The sequence below is a fragment of the Mustela lutreola genome, chromosome 2 (genome assembly GCF_030435805.1).
Source record: "Mustela lutreola isolate mMusLut2 chromosome 2, mMusLut2.pri, whole genome shotgun sequence".
In the NCBI taxonomy this organism is placed as follows: Eukaryota; Metazoa; Chordata; class Mammalia; order Carnivora; family Mustelidae; genus Mustela; species Mustela lutreola.
Window position 1 is genome coordinate 124,142,770 of NC_081291.1, and position 16,680 is coordinate 124,159,449.

Consider the following 16,680-nt stretch of genomic DNA (forward strand, 5'->3'; position numbering starts at 1 on the left):
TGTGGAAAGAACCTGCTTAGTTCCTAAGGAAATTGAGTGGTGAGATGTGGACCAGGTGCCACCAGCACGTGTGCGTTAGTGAATACTCCAGGCTGCAGTTGTGTTTCTCAGTGTGAATCAGTAGATCATTCTTGTTCTCACGTTGCTCTAGTGTGTTTTGTTAACATCTGTTCACCCAGAACTTGATTATCTGATAAAACCAGAACTTGAGAACTGATAAAAGTTGTGGCTTCCTAGATTGAAGATAAGGCCCCAAAGAGTTGTGACCCTCCCAAGTAGCTCCTAAGAAGCAGTGATCTCTGTTCCCTTTTACTATCTACTTTTTTTTTTAAAAAAAATTTCTGTATTTAAAAGGTTTTGTTTATTTACTTGTGAGAGAGAGTGTACAAGCAGGGGGAAGCACTAGGCAGAGGGAGAAGCAGACTTCCCACTGAGCAGGGAGCCCAGTGTGGGACTCCATCCCAGGACCCTCGGATCATGATCTGAGCCAAAGGCAGATGCTTAACCAACTGAGCCCCCCAGGCGTCCCTCTTTTACTTTCTACTTTTTAATCATATTATCTGTAAATTCATTTGTTCTTTTTGTTGTAGAGAAGTTTATTGTCGTTATTTATCATCTCACTGTCCTGTAATTTTGAAGTGGTGTTATTAAATGTGAAGAACGAATGGCATTACCATATAGATGGCATTGTGTGAAGTATTTTCTTTTGATTGAGAATTTATGCCCCTGGAGAACTAATTTTCAAATCAGTAGTAAAATGGATATCTTGAAAAACTCTTTAGTCTCTAGGGTATTTTTCCCCCCTTAATGGATGAAGCTGAAAATACGCACAGGCTCAATTTCTTTCAGAAGGGCTTATGCCTTTGTATATGTCTGAGCAGTTGTCTCTTTGAGAACGTCTAGTTTATCTTCTATTAAAAACAACAAAAAAAAGATAAACTCAGAAAAGGAGAGCATATACATGTTGGAGTTATATTTTATTGATCTCCTGTATTTTTACCATCGGATGATGTTACATAATGTTGAGGCTTCTATAACTAAAATGGGACCTGAAAGACTGGCTATCTATCATCTGAAAGTCAAAGAAAGTGGATTTAAGTCTTACATTAAATGTTGTAGTAGAACTTGTTATGGTGGGTTGTTTTTGTTATTTAAAAATTTATCTTCATGCTTCACATAATTTTGGTGTCCGTTTCATAGATTCTTAATATAGGCACCATGCAGTCAGAAACAAAACCTAGCTCTTTTCTTAACCTCAAGGGACTCGGAATAGAGTGAGAACAAGAATTTAAAACCCACATAGAGGTAGAAGGATGGGTGGTTGATGGAATAACATTAAAACAAAAAGTGTCCTATTTCTGATTGTTTTCTGGCCTTATTTCTAAGTATTTCCAACTTCTCAAACTACCCAGACTATGTTAAATTCAGTCTTACTAGGTTCTAACATATTCACGGTTGGGCCACATGCTTTCATATTAGCAAGATAGCCATAAAATTTGAAGCCTACAGGCCATTGCAAGTTTCTTGGGTGTATTGAAACCGTTAGGAGTCTCTTTTTATTTCCACTGCTCCTTTCTTTCATCAATCCAAGTATCTTTCTAGTGCATAGTAATGCATTTTGTTGTTATTGTTTCTTAATTTTTAATTTTTTGCTCCCAAAAGAAATTAATTTAGTAAAGTTTGGTATGTAAAAGACAGGAATTTTTGGTTTTAATAGGTGTACTGTTTGTTCTCTTCTCCTTGTTGGCCCTTTTTATGCTTTCAGTCATATCTTTGGATTGTTTTCCCTTGGTTCATTGGAATAGAGATCCTTCTCGTTGACTATTTTCTCTTCTTCCCTCTGATTGCTGTTTTCCTCCTGTAAGGAAGATCTTTTTTTAAAAAAGAAAAAGATGCTAAAGTTCTTATATCACTATATTATATAAAAGACAGTCTGATTTGATGTTTATTTTTATTCAGATGTTTAATGGGATCATTTTGAGTTCATTATAGTCTGATACTTTAAGAGTGAGAGAGTGTGAAGAGGCAGAGGGAGACTGCAGAAGAGAGGGACTCTTAAATAGACTCCACCAACAGTGCTGAGCCCAGTGCAGAGCCCAGTGGTGCAGGGCTTGAACTAATGACCCTGAGGTCCTGACCTGAGTCAAAAACAGGAGTCAGACACTTACCAGACTGACCACCCAGGCGCCCCTATAGTCTGATATTTTTAAAAAATGACTTAGGAACATAAGGGTTTGCGAATTTAGAACACATTACACAGAAATAATTTAAATGTGTAGGAGACACTGAAAAACATTTTGATTCATTTAAAAGTTTTTTGATAAATGATAAAGTACATAAAAGTCAGACCAGAAATGGAAGGTGTAGTGAATGTTCTGTGTTAGTAAACATCTTGCTTAAATCTCTCTGTAACCTTGCGAGATTGTTAATATCTCTGTTTTATAGATGAGGAATCCATTATTCCTGTTCATAATCACATAGATAATAAATCGTAAAGTCCACTCTGAACCAGGTCTTGTTTCCACAGTCCTTTCCTGAGTATGTCTGCAATTCTGAGAAGATTGAAACTGTGGAAAGATGAAACTAGGGTGGGAGCCTAGGTTCTCACAAAGATCACCTTTATTTATTTATTTTTTTTTTGCGTGAGAAACAGTTAAGGAATAAAATCGTTATACTGTCCAAAACAATAGAAATTATATCTGTTTTAAAAATATAGAGAGCTTTCGGTATTTGTAAATTTACTTAAGACTTTTTGTTGCTTTCATTCAAAGCAGGGATTTGATATTTTGGCCGAAATTTCAGAAACTAAGTCACAATAAAACCTTTGATGTTAATATTGTCTACTTTTGATGTATATTTCCTTCCCTAAATCTTTAAAACCATTTAATTGAGAAGTATTTTGTTTTATAATGCCTTTTAATATATTCCCTACGTGATATTTCTTCCCCACAGTTGTGTATAGGATGAAGTAGACAGTAGCTGTCATAAAAAGAAATACTTTAAATTCAGGTAGTTTGAAATGGAAGTCATTTATATATCTTTTTCCTCCCCTTAAAGTGGGCTCTACTCCTCGTAGAGATGTAAATTTGTTTCAAAAAACAAACTTTCTCTGATCTTCTTGCCATGTAGGACTATCCTTTTTATCACCATCAGTCTGTAGTTGTGTGTGTGCGCGTGTGTGTTCTGTGACTCATCCAGACACCATGGCCCTTGTTTGCCATTGTGTCCCTTTCCCTTGTCCTTCCACCTCCATATCTGGACCTGCGGCTACTAGCGATGTGTGGTATTGAATACTTGAAATATGATTAGTCATAGCTGAGGTGTGCTGTAAAGATAAAATACATGCTAGATTTCGAAGACAAGGTATAATCTTGATTTTGAAATATTAATTATAAGAAATTCCATTTGGGTTAAATATATATATATGTATACATATATGTGTGTGTGTGTATATATATATATATATATATATATATATATATATATATTTTATTGGGTTGTATACTGGGTTAAGTAAAATATATTCTTAGAATAATTGCCCCCTGTTTCTCTTTATCCTTTTCATGTGACTACTAGAAATTTAGGATTATATAATGTAGTTTGCATTGGCTTACATTGTATGTGTGTTGACAGTGTTGCCCTAGACTTTGCTAGTCATAGCTTCCTGACCTGTGGGTTCTCCTATCTGCCAGAAACAAGTAATCAGAACATTGAAGAACTTGGCTAATGCTAAGGCCTGGGGAAACAGGAATGACCTTTAGAGCATTCCTAGAATTAGATCATGGTGTTGCCAGGTGAACGGGGGCGGGAGACCCAGCCTGTGTTCCTAAGGTGCTTTCACCAAAGGTTCTTGGTCTTGTCACAGGAAAGAATTCAGCGACAGAAACACAACACAGGGGGTGAATGACACAAACAAGAAAGTCTGTTTAACTCAACTCTGGAGATTTGAGAGTTGGGATGGGAGGAAGCTGGAGCATGTGGGCTGCATGCCCTGGGGCCAGGGCAGGGGCGGGTGTGGGGTGGGGTTGGGTTTCTGTCTTTTATTGAAGGTTGTTAACTAGGGGTTAGAATATCCATTACTTGGAGTGGGGATGAGGGTTTTGTGAATTTTCTTCGTCATTGGGTCAGTGGTTTCTTTCCCTGTGGTGGCATCCACCAGCGTGGGCCTGTCTGGTTTGATCAGGTTTCATGTGGAGTGTGGCCAGGCAGGCCTCTGATGTTCCCCACAGCTGGCTGTGACTCCCTTGCTGCTGACCTCCAGGTATCCTGTTAGGGCCTAACTACCTGCCTTCTCTAACAGCAGGTCTGCATTATAAAGCTAAGTAAATTGTCCTTACTAAGTAGGTCCAAATTTTACAAAGAAGGAATTAGAGCTCAGAGAATTGATGCCATTTCATCATTTGTTATAGTTACAGAACCAACACTTGAACCAGATGAACTTCAGGTGGTCCAGCATTCTTTAAAATTCTGTATCCTAATCAGAATGTTTTTCAGAGGTGAATCATGAGAGCTTGCACAGGATCTCAGAAGAAGATAGAATAATGAGACTTAAAACATTTTAGTCTAGGTTTTGTGTTTTGTTTACTGTTTGGTGCTAAAGATGCAAATTTTGGGGAAATTCTTCTTTTATTAAAATTAGATATTTTTCTTATCTGTTTGTGTTATTTTCTTTCTTCACTGAATAACTGAAATCAGTTATTCAGTGTTCGTGTTCTTTGTGCTTGTACTTGTCAAATCATTTTTTTCCCTTGATTTTTCCCACTTGTAAAGTTTCCATTTGGTTCTTTTTATACTTTTGAGAGCTTCTGTCTTTTCTGTTAATATACTTTTACCTTGTGGAGGATGGATTAAAATAGCTGCCTTCACATTTTTGTTTGCTAATTCTCACATCTGAATAATCTCAAGATTGGTGTCGCATTCTGGTCTTTTTTTTGTGTGTGTGAATTGGTCAGATTTTCCTGATCCTGGGTATGTTAAATAATTTTGGATTGTATCTTATGAATGTTGCGGGTTTTGTTTTTTAAGTAAAGCAGGTGATCCGCGTGGTTAGCTCTCCTTGTGTGTAGCATGGCAGTGTCAGCCTCCAATGCCAGTTCGGTGTTCAGAGGCTTTGCTGTGCTGCTATGGGCCTACTCCTTGCATGTACCACTCAGGGTTAGTGTGGGATCTGAAGAGTGGCTAATGTCAAGGGTCTCAAAACCTTAACTTCTTTGGGTGTGTTCTACATACATGTCTTGGGTTGCCTTTGGAACTTGGATTGGTTCATGGACAGAATCACAGTATTCCCTCCTCCAGCTCTCAACATCTCCCACTCCCAGAAACCTTTTCTTGGTTTAGTTTGACTCTGGATCGAAAGGGACTAGATTAGTCAAGCCCTTGAGGAAAAGAAAGAAAGAATAGTTTTTCTGAAGTGGAAAAATAGGGAGTTATAATTTTAAAAATGAAGTAGTGGCTCCTCCTGGACAAATCCTCCCACTGATTGTGAATACAGCCTCTGGATGGTATGTGAAAAAAACATGTGGACACTGTAGAGCAAACAAAAGTAGGAACTGGACTTGAAGCAGTTCCTTTAACAACAACAACAAAAGAAGAAGGAATGGCCCTTGGGTGAATTTAACTCATCTTGCTGGTGTTTTGCTTCAGGCAGGCTTCTCCTGGCTTGTTTGCTGTCTTTACTGGCTTGAGGAATCATATCAAATTCAGAAATACCACAGCAGCTGTAGAGTGATGGGAGTCCAGCAGGAGGAAGAGAGAGGAAATCCTGCAAAAGAAAGAACCACAATGGTGGAATACCAGATTCTGTATAGAAACGGTGCCAAATATGTGGCTGACCCCTATACTGGAAACATTTCAGATGTCTGTCAACAAGAAAATAGATAAACTGCTGTGTACATACAACCCAACACTGCTGAGCAATAGAGAGGAACAGAGTCTTGATACTGGCAGCAACTTGGGAGTAATTCCTGAAACAGAATGCTGGTAAACATAGCCTTATGTAAAATTAGGGCATAATGATAATACCATTTTTTTTTTTTTAAGATTTTATTTATTTATTTAACAGAGAGAGAGATCACAAGTCGGCGGAGAGTCAGGCAGAGAGAGAGAGAGAGAGAGAGAGAGAGAAGCAGGCTCCCGCTGAGCAAAGAGCCCGATGCGGGGCTCGATCCCAGGACACTGAGATCATGACCTGAGCCGAAGGCAGCGGCTTAATCCACTGAGCCACCCAGGCGCCCCGATAATACCATTTCTATCATGTCCTAAAAACAGGCAAATTTACCTATTGTGTGTTAGGGTGGGGCAGGCAAAATTAATGTTTTTAAAAAAAGTAGTTGGCAGGGCTAAGAAAAAAGGATGCATGGGTGTTAGAGACAGGGTTTAAGCAGGAATGGGCATATGAGAACTTTCTAGGGTGATGGTAATACCCTGTGTCCTGTTAGGGATATGGGTTACTCGAGAATATCTTTGAATGGTAAACCTAATATCTATCCATTGTATATTATGTAAACTTTTCCTTTGAAACAAACACTGTATTAAGTGCTTTACTCTAAATAGTTAAGAGAAGCTGAAGTTTATATAGGGAAAGTATATGGATCTGCAACTTACTCTGAAATGCTTCAGTAGTTAGATCAATTGAGGGAATGGTAAGACAAAAGGAAATGTTAATTCTGAATCCTAGTGGTGGCCGTGTGAATACTTCTGTACAGTTTTTTAAGTGTTTTCTGCGTGTATAAAATTGTTCACAATAAAATTATAAAAATAATAGTAGGTAGTATTTTTCTTAATCAGTTTCCTATTTGATAATAGGTTGTTAGTAATCTAATGAAAATTGATATTTTTTATATGAAAATACTAAAAATTAAGTTTATGACTGTCATTTTTGTGCCTGTACACTGAGCTCCGAACTTCTTAGGATACAGAAAGATACAGAAATGAAAATGAACAATAAAAGTGAGAAGACAATACCCACACAAATAATTTGATTACTTCAAAGTGATATAGCAAAGGCTCATTAAGATCATTTATAATACATAAATTCTGAGGGGATCGATACATAATTAGAGTATGCTTAGAGTCAAGTATGATTAATGGGAGATGAAATCCCTTGGGTTGCTTATTTTGAACAAGTTTTTGAAAATCGTATTAGAGACAAGTATTAGAATCTCTTTCCATTTTTTAAATTGACCAGTTGTCATTTATGAATTTTGGCTTAGGATGCATTTTTTCTAAGTATGTTGTATTCATTTATCAAAAGAAGAATGCTGCATAATTTTTATGCTAGAATTGTTAGCCAGGTTAAATTAGAATTTGGGTTTTTGAAATTATTTTTATTATCATGTATTATTTAGAATTTGTTTTTAAAAACCTGTATTTTAGGAATGTGGTCATAGTATGTTAATGAGTTGTTTGGTTAAAAGGCAAATAAATGATCATTGTTCCAGAATTTTGTGGTTCTTTATAACACTTGGAAAGATTGGTATAGTGCCATTAAAATATAATACCCAATATTAAGTATAACATTTATAAAATACTAATTCATTTCTTATCCTTATATACCCTTATATACCCTTAGGAAATCTATTCTGATAGGCTAGACTTTTAAAATATATATATCAGAATAAATCTTAAGTAGGTGAGGATGAGAGAAAAGTAAAACAATATTAATAATTACAAATTATTAATTACAAATTGTAATAATGAGATGTGAGCTTTTTAGCCATTCATTTGATCAACTCAGTTTCTTTCTTATTGGTAGCTTTTTTCTTCCCCAGTCCTGAAACAAGAATTTCCAACAAAACTAAGCAGTTATTAAATATATTTTAGAAAATAAAAAGTTATATGAAATTGCATGATGTTATAAAGGCTTCATGTTTTCTTAGTAACCAAAATAGTCTCCAGTTGTATTGCAGTAATAAAAAGAATTACCATTTCTAGATACTATAACTTTTTCAAAGCATTTGTGCTGCTATGTTGTGCTCAGCTCTAGCCATTTATAGTGTTCCAAGAATTCTATATTATTGATAACTGAATGAGGTATTTTGGTCTTTGAGCAGATTATACCATGTGATGACTTACATAAGTGGTGGAAAGAATTACAAATGTGTTGATGTTCTACAAATAGAAATTTAGTTAGGAACAATCTAGTGGGCTTCATGTGATGTACCAACTAGTTATTTAAATTTCAAATTCTCCTTTAGCTCCTGCTGATCTTGGTGCCAACCCTTCCTAGAGGAGAAATTTACCCAAGTCAGTAGTTTAGTCCTGAATTTTTGCAGGAGCTGGTTTTTACGTCTGTATAATACTGGCTAAAAATAATATGGCTTACAGAATTTTATTATTTGTAGTATTTTTGTCAGTAAATAAGCTAAGTGTTTAAGTCTCTCTGAAAAAAGTCATGGGGGTGGTTAGGTAGATGGAAAAAATTTCTGGAAACAGCTCATGCTTAAAATAGAACCCTAAATATGCTTTGCATATCCATCCTGATTTCTGTTGTTTGCCATTAGGTGTAAGGTTATTTTAATCAGCTCATTAGGATTATAAATCAAAATACCTAAATTAAAATAAAAAATAATTTCATTTTAAAGAAAAAGTTTGTTCCACAGATTTTTTTTTTTTATCTCAAAGATACATAGATATCACAACCATTTTAAGACTAACCAAGAACAAATTTCATTGCCATCAAGACTGCTTTATTTTTGCCTTTGTTTCTGCCAACCAGAGAGAATTTTATTAGTGATTCTGAATAACTTACTAGGCAGTATATTGCCAAGGTGAAATGCTCAAATGAATAATTAATGGAATTGCCTGTATGCTAAGTTATTTTATAATCACTTTAGGTAGTTTGCATAAAACAGGCTTTAAAAAACAAGTTTTTTTTTTTTTTTAAGTGTTTTTTCACTGAATGTTTCATTGTATATTTTTAGCCTTTAAAAGATAACAGATTACATTCTTAAAAAGAGTAGGTTTGTGACAGACCTTGGTTGTGGAGATAGGTTTATCGGTTCTTAGATCTTTGGAGTTTAAGTCTGCCAGGTAAGAACCATAGGATTCTTGTAAGTAATAAATAAATAAATAGTAGAATGTCAGCTGATGTATGAACTTAAAAACATAGTATTCAGTTTATTAGATTCAATATTCAGTTTATTAGACCCTGAAGTATTTACTCAGACCAGGTAATTAATGTTATTTTGGTAATTGCAGTTAGACAACAACCAATTTTTTGAGACACCAGCGTCTTTCTATTATTTACTGGTAGAAGCTTGATTTCTTTCAGTGTAGAGAACTTAACACTTTTTAAATGTTTCTAAGTGTCATTGGGAAAAGAATTACCAGTTAACAACAACAACAAAAAATTATTATGCATAGGGAATATATGCTCATTAACAAAGAAGGATATCACAAGCATAATTATTTTATTGCATATTAAAATTAAATAATTGTTTAATTTACTCTAATCATTTTTTCGTGTCATTTTATTTTTTGTTCAGTTAGTTAATTGGAGACACTTGTGAGGCACTTTATCACTTAACATAATTATTAGACAAAAGGTGTTTTCTGCACTGTTTTCTAGGTTTACTTGGGCTGTCTGGCAGACCAAAGGTGAATACGGTTTTTCAGGTCAGAATTTGGTCACTCGTTTAGATGATAATGCTGCTAAGGCTGGTATATTGTAAAAACCTTTCTAGCAGTTAAAAATTATAAAGTAATTGCCATTTGAAGTTCAAAATTTTATGAACATTGTTTTCATCTCTGTTCCCACCCATTGTTTCCAATGTTAACAGGTAAACCTCACTGTTAACAAAAGTCCTACATTTTATTGCTGCTTCTTGAGTTTGTCCATAGACTCCCTCAATGTTAAAGCTAGAGGAGCCCTCTCAGATCTCTAATTCAGCACCCTCATTTTACAGATGAGGAACTGAGGCCTTGGACTAGAACAGAGGTCCCCTCGCTCAGTCCAGGACTCTTTCTATTACATCATGCTGCCTGATGTTTGTTTATGGGACTCAGCAACATCACATACAGGGTGAGCTTTTTTTTTTTTTTTTTTTTAAATGAACACACACAGTAATTTGCTTCTCATCAACTGCTGTTCATAATTCCTGTCTAACTCATTCTTTCCTTTTTTACCCATATCCTCCTTAATCCATAATATGGCCCAGTTACTTGTGACTTTATTTTGGTGCTACTTGTTCTTGGCATTCAGCCATTATTTTAAGAGTCAGACTCTTAGTAAGGTTTTTTATCAGTAACCATTGAAGCTTTACTAGGCACCATAGCAAGAGTAGTTTAAAGTTTATGACTGGATGATTTTTACAGAGTTTGTAAGTTTAGATTTAAAAATGAATTACAGGTGTGTGCAAGTGTGTCATATCCATATATGTGGATATGACCTATATCTAAGAGCAGATGTGATACTAGATACGAGAGCAGTTTTTTTGTGAAATAATAAAATGCCAAGAAATACTAGCCAGTTGTGTTATATAACCTGTGAACTCATGGATTTAAATAAGTATATTTGCGTTTTAGATTTTTAATAATTTTTGTATTGATGTTCAGATTCTTCAATTTTTCGCTAGCGAGTGTCTGTTCCCGTTGGTTCTTATGGCCTTCAGACAAGACCCTACTAATTTTAGGTAGCTTTTGTGTTTCCTGGTGTAAGATGTTACATGGTTTAAGATACAACATGGTTTTCAGGGGTAACTCAAGGACTTCATGTTCTTGTAGTATATGATTTACAGGTTTCTGTAGTGTTGTTTCCGTTCTCCTTTCCATTTTATTTTGAATTTTGATGAACACTGCCCATCATTAATTTTGCTTTTGTATAAGGAGGAAAAAACAGAATCTTTCAGCTTAATGAATTAATATGTTTCTCTTGTATATTCATTTTTTTTTAATCTGTTGTCTTGTGTCACTGAAATAGCCATGATGTCAATATTTACAATTCTAAGGTAAACTAAAACACTAATGCTCAACTATGAATGCTGGATAAATTTGTTGGATTGGATAATAAACCACCATGACCAGTCACCTCACACGGGTACTTTGTATTATTTACATATTATATATTGTAAAATTTTTGGAGTTCTTTGATTATTTAGTTATTTATCAGCCATTTTAAAGGGTCCCCACCCATCAGATAACTAATTGGGTTTCAGGTGAACTAAATCAGAGGTCCAGAAATGCCATGTGGATTTTTTTTTTTTTTAATCAGTGCATGAGTATATATAAATTGGGCATGGATTATATTTCTCATGCTGGAATGGGAGTGTTATGTTTTATGACATGAAATTTTAAAAAAAGACATTTGAATAGCTACTATGTGATGGGTGCTAGATATAAAGTGTAGACTGTTTTTTAAAATATTTATAATTTGTGGTGGAAAAACAAGCATGCATAATAAAAGGTGATACAATGACAGCATTAACACTTATAATTGATCTTCCTTACATTCTTACCTACCTGTGAAGTGTGTAGGTTAATTTTATTCCTATTTTACAGAACAAGAAACTGGGGCTCTGGAACTTGGTTTGTTGTCCAGATGTCAAAAGCAGTAGCATTTGAAAGAAGCCATCAACATTCTAATTTCTAGTCTGATACTCTTTTGCTACTGCCGAGTTTTCAGAAAAATAAAACACCCAACTGTGATGTTGGTATTTGAATAGGCTTCATAAGGAGGTGACATTTGAAGAATAGAAGAATTTGAGCACCTACAGTTGGAACGAAGAACTGAAGAAAAAGCAGGGGTTTTAGAATGCTACACCCTGAATATATGCTCCTGAGGAGTAGGGTGGATTCAAGTCCTACGGCTAGATGCTCTGAGATCACAGAGGGGGAGCTTAAGTGCCTGGCCAATCTCTTTGGAGTGAAATGTGGAAGTTATTAAGTAGCAGTAAATAAATATATAATCAATCAGTTATGGTTTATGCCTTGGTGTCAGAAGGTAATAGGAAGAGACCTAGGAGACTCTGAGGCTAATGTAGTAATACAGGTGGCAGGTACTGTAGAAAGAAAGGCGTGGCTGAAAGTGCTGCTTTACAGTAATAGGAGATGGATTCTATAAAGTTCCAGGTAAAAACTGAGGTTAAGAAGTTACATCCAATAGGATACTAAAGTTTCAGGTGTTGTGAGTGGTAGAATCAGTGGTAATTATGGGCAAGAGGAGAAACAAATTTGGGAGTATAGGGATATAAGTTGCCTCAGATAATACTGAATTACGAGATTCCAAGAAGGCATATAAATAGATGTGTGCATCGGTCAGCTGGAACTGAATTCCTTGAGTGGGAGAGATCAGGATGTGTGGAGTGGCACATAATAGGAGAGGTATTTTCTGATTCTTTAGAGTGTTTGAGACTCTTAGTTGGGACAGTAGACAGAAGATCAGAAGGCTAAAAAGGCTGTACATATGTTAGGGCAGGAAGAAAAATAGGTTCAAGAGAGGAAAGAGGACGAGTCAGGAAGCCAGCTGTGGAAAGTTCAAGGACAAGTTGTGATTTTCTTAAATGCTGAAAATGGCCAGGAGTGGAGATCGAGGAGTATGAAAACCCATCGGATTTGGTGGTGATTGATAATAAAGTGTTTTAAATTCAAAAAGTCAAAAGTAGAACTTTAGCAATAACAAAAATAATTTTACAAAAATATTTTTTCCTTTATACATTATATTTAAATACGTAAATATGATTATTTACATTTTATACATAAAAGGAAACTCTTTCTCTTTGTCCCCCCAACAGTTTATTACTTTTAATGATTGTGTAGTACATGAATATTATGAATATACTATAGTCTTATTTTGGTACTCCTCTTTTAATGAACATTTACTTTATTTCTGTTTCCCCTTTTTTTCCACTAAAAAACAATGTTTCTAAAACAAGTGTCCTTAGGAACTTATATTTTATTTCTCTAGGTTGTAGGGATGTATATTTGTTGACTGACCATTTTAACAACAAAATAACAAATTCTTATGATTTAGTCTAATATTTTCACTTGTAACAGAGGTTGACAGATTGTTTTCCAAAGGGCTTTTTCACATCTTCAATTGAAATATAGGGAAATAGCCTTCCCCACATTTGTCTGAAATAGGCATTCTAGATCTTTTAAATATTTACCAATTTTACAGTGTGTAATTTTACTCATTGTCACTTTGATATGTATTTCTTTGATAAACTAGTAAATCTTTCTGTACTCAGATATAGCTGTCTTTTCTTGCATAGTTTTTTGAGTTTCTAGTCTTGGTTAAAAAAGGACTTTTTCTGTTCTCTATATTGGACATGTAGCCTCAATGTTTTGTTAAGGCGTATGTGTGAAGTATGTGTGTGTTATGTACATGGACACACACATTTATTTAAATTATCCAAATATTAAATATATCTGGAATTTATTTATTTATTTTTTATCTGGAATTTATTTTTGTCTGTTGTAAAACATGTGTGCCCACTTTTCAGATGGATAGCCACATGTTGCAAAACAATACAATACCAATCCATTATTTTCCTTTGCTCAATCTTTGTGTCTTTCGATAGAATACTGTTTAGTCATATAAATTTGGTAAATATTTAATAGGTTTTTTTTGCTCTTTTAAATGGAATATTTATTTCTTTGTCTATTTAAAGGTGCTTATTATTGGGGCAGAGAAAAAGCTCTTGTTTCTGTTAGCCTCTGTATTAAATTCCCAAAGAAAGGTTAGTAATTTTTGCTAATGATATGGTAGTATATCACAGGAGACCCAACAAATTCTGTGGTACAATTTTTTTCTTGTTTGTAGCTTTTTTTTTTTTTTTTAAACTTCTTCAGAAAGTCAGCACAGAACAATAGGATAAATAAAGATTTTGAGGTAAACAAAAAGTCAAGAAGTACTAATAACTTTTATCAGAGAAGTGATCTCAACCCGAGATTGAGAGGCTTTTGGTGAGATGGGTTCTTTGAGGAAAGTTGAATTTTTTTTTTAAATCCATGATGGAAAATTTAACAGGGTGTTAAAGGCATAATAAAATGATTACCAAATGGCTCAGAAGGAGGGCAGAATGATGTTAGATACCATTATAATTTGGGGCTTACATAAGTGACAGGGCTTGAGTGGGAATGGCAAGGCTATTTGGAGTGAGTGTCAGAATCATGGCATTTGTTGTTTGTATCAGTAGACTTGCATCAAAGTGGAGGGAACATAGATCTGGTCCAGGAAATATGATGACGATTGAAGGATGCTGAGAAGTATGAGTAATTTGAGATGGCCACGAATACCTGTTTCGTTAGAAAAACGGAGTAGATGAAAGTAAAAGAGAGGGGTCTGTGTGTGTTAGCAGTTACAGGATTCAAAGGTAGTGAAGCTTTGAATTTTGTGATGTGATCCACAGTCATGGTTTGTGTGACCTGAGAAACTTGTCAAAATATAATGCGTGGGATGTACCTCTGGCTTTCTGAAACTTAAGACTTTTCAGGGTTGTCAAGAACTTTATGACTTGACTTTGAAAAGGCTGCCACGGGTGAATTTGGTATGCCATACTAAGCAAGGACCACTGGTGGGCTAGAAATGAGTGTGGTGGGCCTTTTTCTTTTTTCATATTCAGAGTTTGCCCAAAAAGAAATGGAGATACAAGCTATTAAAATTGCGCAGGGAATGGAGATCAAATTGGGAATGGATGAGAAGGAACATTGAATGTCATTGAAGAGTGTCTTTCTTGTCTTTTAAAACACTATTGACTAAGTAGAAAGAAAGAGCTTTATTTACTGTTTGCAACAAATAATAATTGAGTGTCTTTTGTGAATCGGGCTATATTCCAGGCACAAGTATAGTAGTGAATAACAAGGATCAAGTATCTGCTGTCATGTACCTTGCATTTTTTTAATGAGCATAAGTTGTCATTCATTAGAGTACTTGTTGAGTCACCAGTGTTTGAAAAAATCTCGCCTGTGTCGCACATTGTATGATCCAGTGCTTATTTTTTCTTTAGAGTAGTGATCTATATCAACAAAAACCTGAATTTTGAAATGAATGCTCTCACTGTTGCTTTTAGCTCTGACCACTTCCCTCTTGTTGTTTAGGTATTGATTTCAGTTTCTTTTACCACTAATAATATAAGCAGGGACAAGAAAAAGGTGAACCCATTTCTACCATGTAATGGAAAAAAGGAGCATTCTTCTAGTTTCTAGCAGTCTTGGATTTCAACACATTAGGCTTTTTTTTTTTTTTTTTTTTAAATTCAGAACCAGATGAAAGGGAAATAATTTCATACTCCTGCCTGCTCGCCATGAATAGATTAAAATTTTTTTTAAATAATCCAGTGACATGTGATAAACCATACACAGACTAGATGGGTGGAGGTCTTCATTTCATCTTCTCCCTCTTCCTCTCCTAATCCAAATCTCTATAGAAGTTTTAGAAATGATAGCAGATGTTTTGTATTCATCTCTGTTTTGCAAAGGCACTATTTCATTGGGTTCAGTTTTCCATAATGTTCATACAATGCTATAGCCATCACTTTCAGTCTTTTAAATCAGTTTTGTTTTGTTTTGTTTTGTTTTCAAAGAAAGTGATTATATACATGTAATTGCTGTGAGATTTTTCATCAATCTGGGCAACCTGTGACAGGAAGGGAAAAATTCTCTTGTTCCATTCAGCTCTAAAGCCTGTAATTTAAAGGTTATCAGTTAGCAGTTAATTTTATATCAGCAGACCCCCCCAAAATAATACTTTTCCTCCTGATTTGTGTTATACTTATTATAATTTATATTTTGAGCTTTTAGGTAAGTAGAGCACCTATAAAATGCCAGGACATCTTGTAGTAGAGTGAAAATAGGTGTGATTTGTGGGAATAGTTTTAGTCTTAAAAATGTATATAACTCACGTCAAATGCTTTTCTTTTTTTTTTTTTTAAATTGTATAGTTGGCACACACGTTATATTAGTTTCATTTGTACAGCTTAATGATTCAGATGCTTATTTCTAATTTAATATGTATTCATTTTCACTATAGCATTTTATATATAACATAATTCTAATTCTAACATTCTAGTATTATTTATAGTAATATAAAATTAATACTAGATAATATTCTAATATTCCATAATTCTAGTTATAACATTAGGTATCTTAATTGAGGTCAGGTGTTCTTGAGATCACCTGGCCCAAGCAGAACTTCATATATTTTTGAAAGAATATCTCTTTTTCCTTTCATTTGTTTTAGAGAACTGTGCAAGAAAATTGTGTGGGGCAAAAGGGGGTTAGTTACATAATTAATTGATAAAAAACAAAGGTTAAATATCTGATTACCATGTGGTAATCAAGGGGTTTCACTGTTCTTATAAGAAAGCTTTACTACTTATTTCTTAATATTTTTGGAGTAAATCAAACAGATTCTGAAGTTGCTGTCTACAGGTGTAGATAGTTTCCTCTTTTGTCTCTAAATGCTTTCCTTCTCCAAGAAACAGTGAGGTTGAGAGCAGAGAAGAAAAACACCCATTGCATGGCCTTAGAATTTTGTTTCTTTAAAACTACTTACTTGAGCACCTTGGATACATTTGTGTTATGTTGAAGGAAGAAGGCTATTTAAGACCTGTACTTGAGAAACACTGAATTGATCTGATGAAAACTGTTGATACGTCTAGATGAACTTAGAGAGCATCAGTACTGGAGCTGCTTTCCAGAACAGAGTCAAGCCCAGGATATTATATTGAAATGAGGATCTTA

General features: G+C 34.7%; 1 protein-coding gene across 10 annotated transcripts in view; it reads left to right on the plus strand.

Moving 5' to 3' along the window:
• Positions 1 to 16,680, plus strand: part of TBL1XR1 (TBL1X/Y related 1) — a 171,505-nt gene that overhangs the window by 94,058 nt on the left and 60,767 nt on the right. For 3 of the 10 annotated variants that reach the window (XM_059163434.1, XM_059163435.1, XM_059163430.1), the window contains one exon: positions 9,906 to 10,021. The exons of the other annotated variants lie outside the window; for them this stretch is intronic. In XM_059163434.1, the coding sequence (XP_059019417.1) occupies positions 9,985 to 10,021 (37 nt within the window). In that variant the 5' untranslated portion in view covers positions 9,906 to 9,984. Of the gene's footprint in view, positions 1 to 9,905; positions 10,022 to 16,680 lie in introns of those variants that run through there. 10 annotated transcript variants of the gene reach the window in all.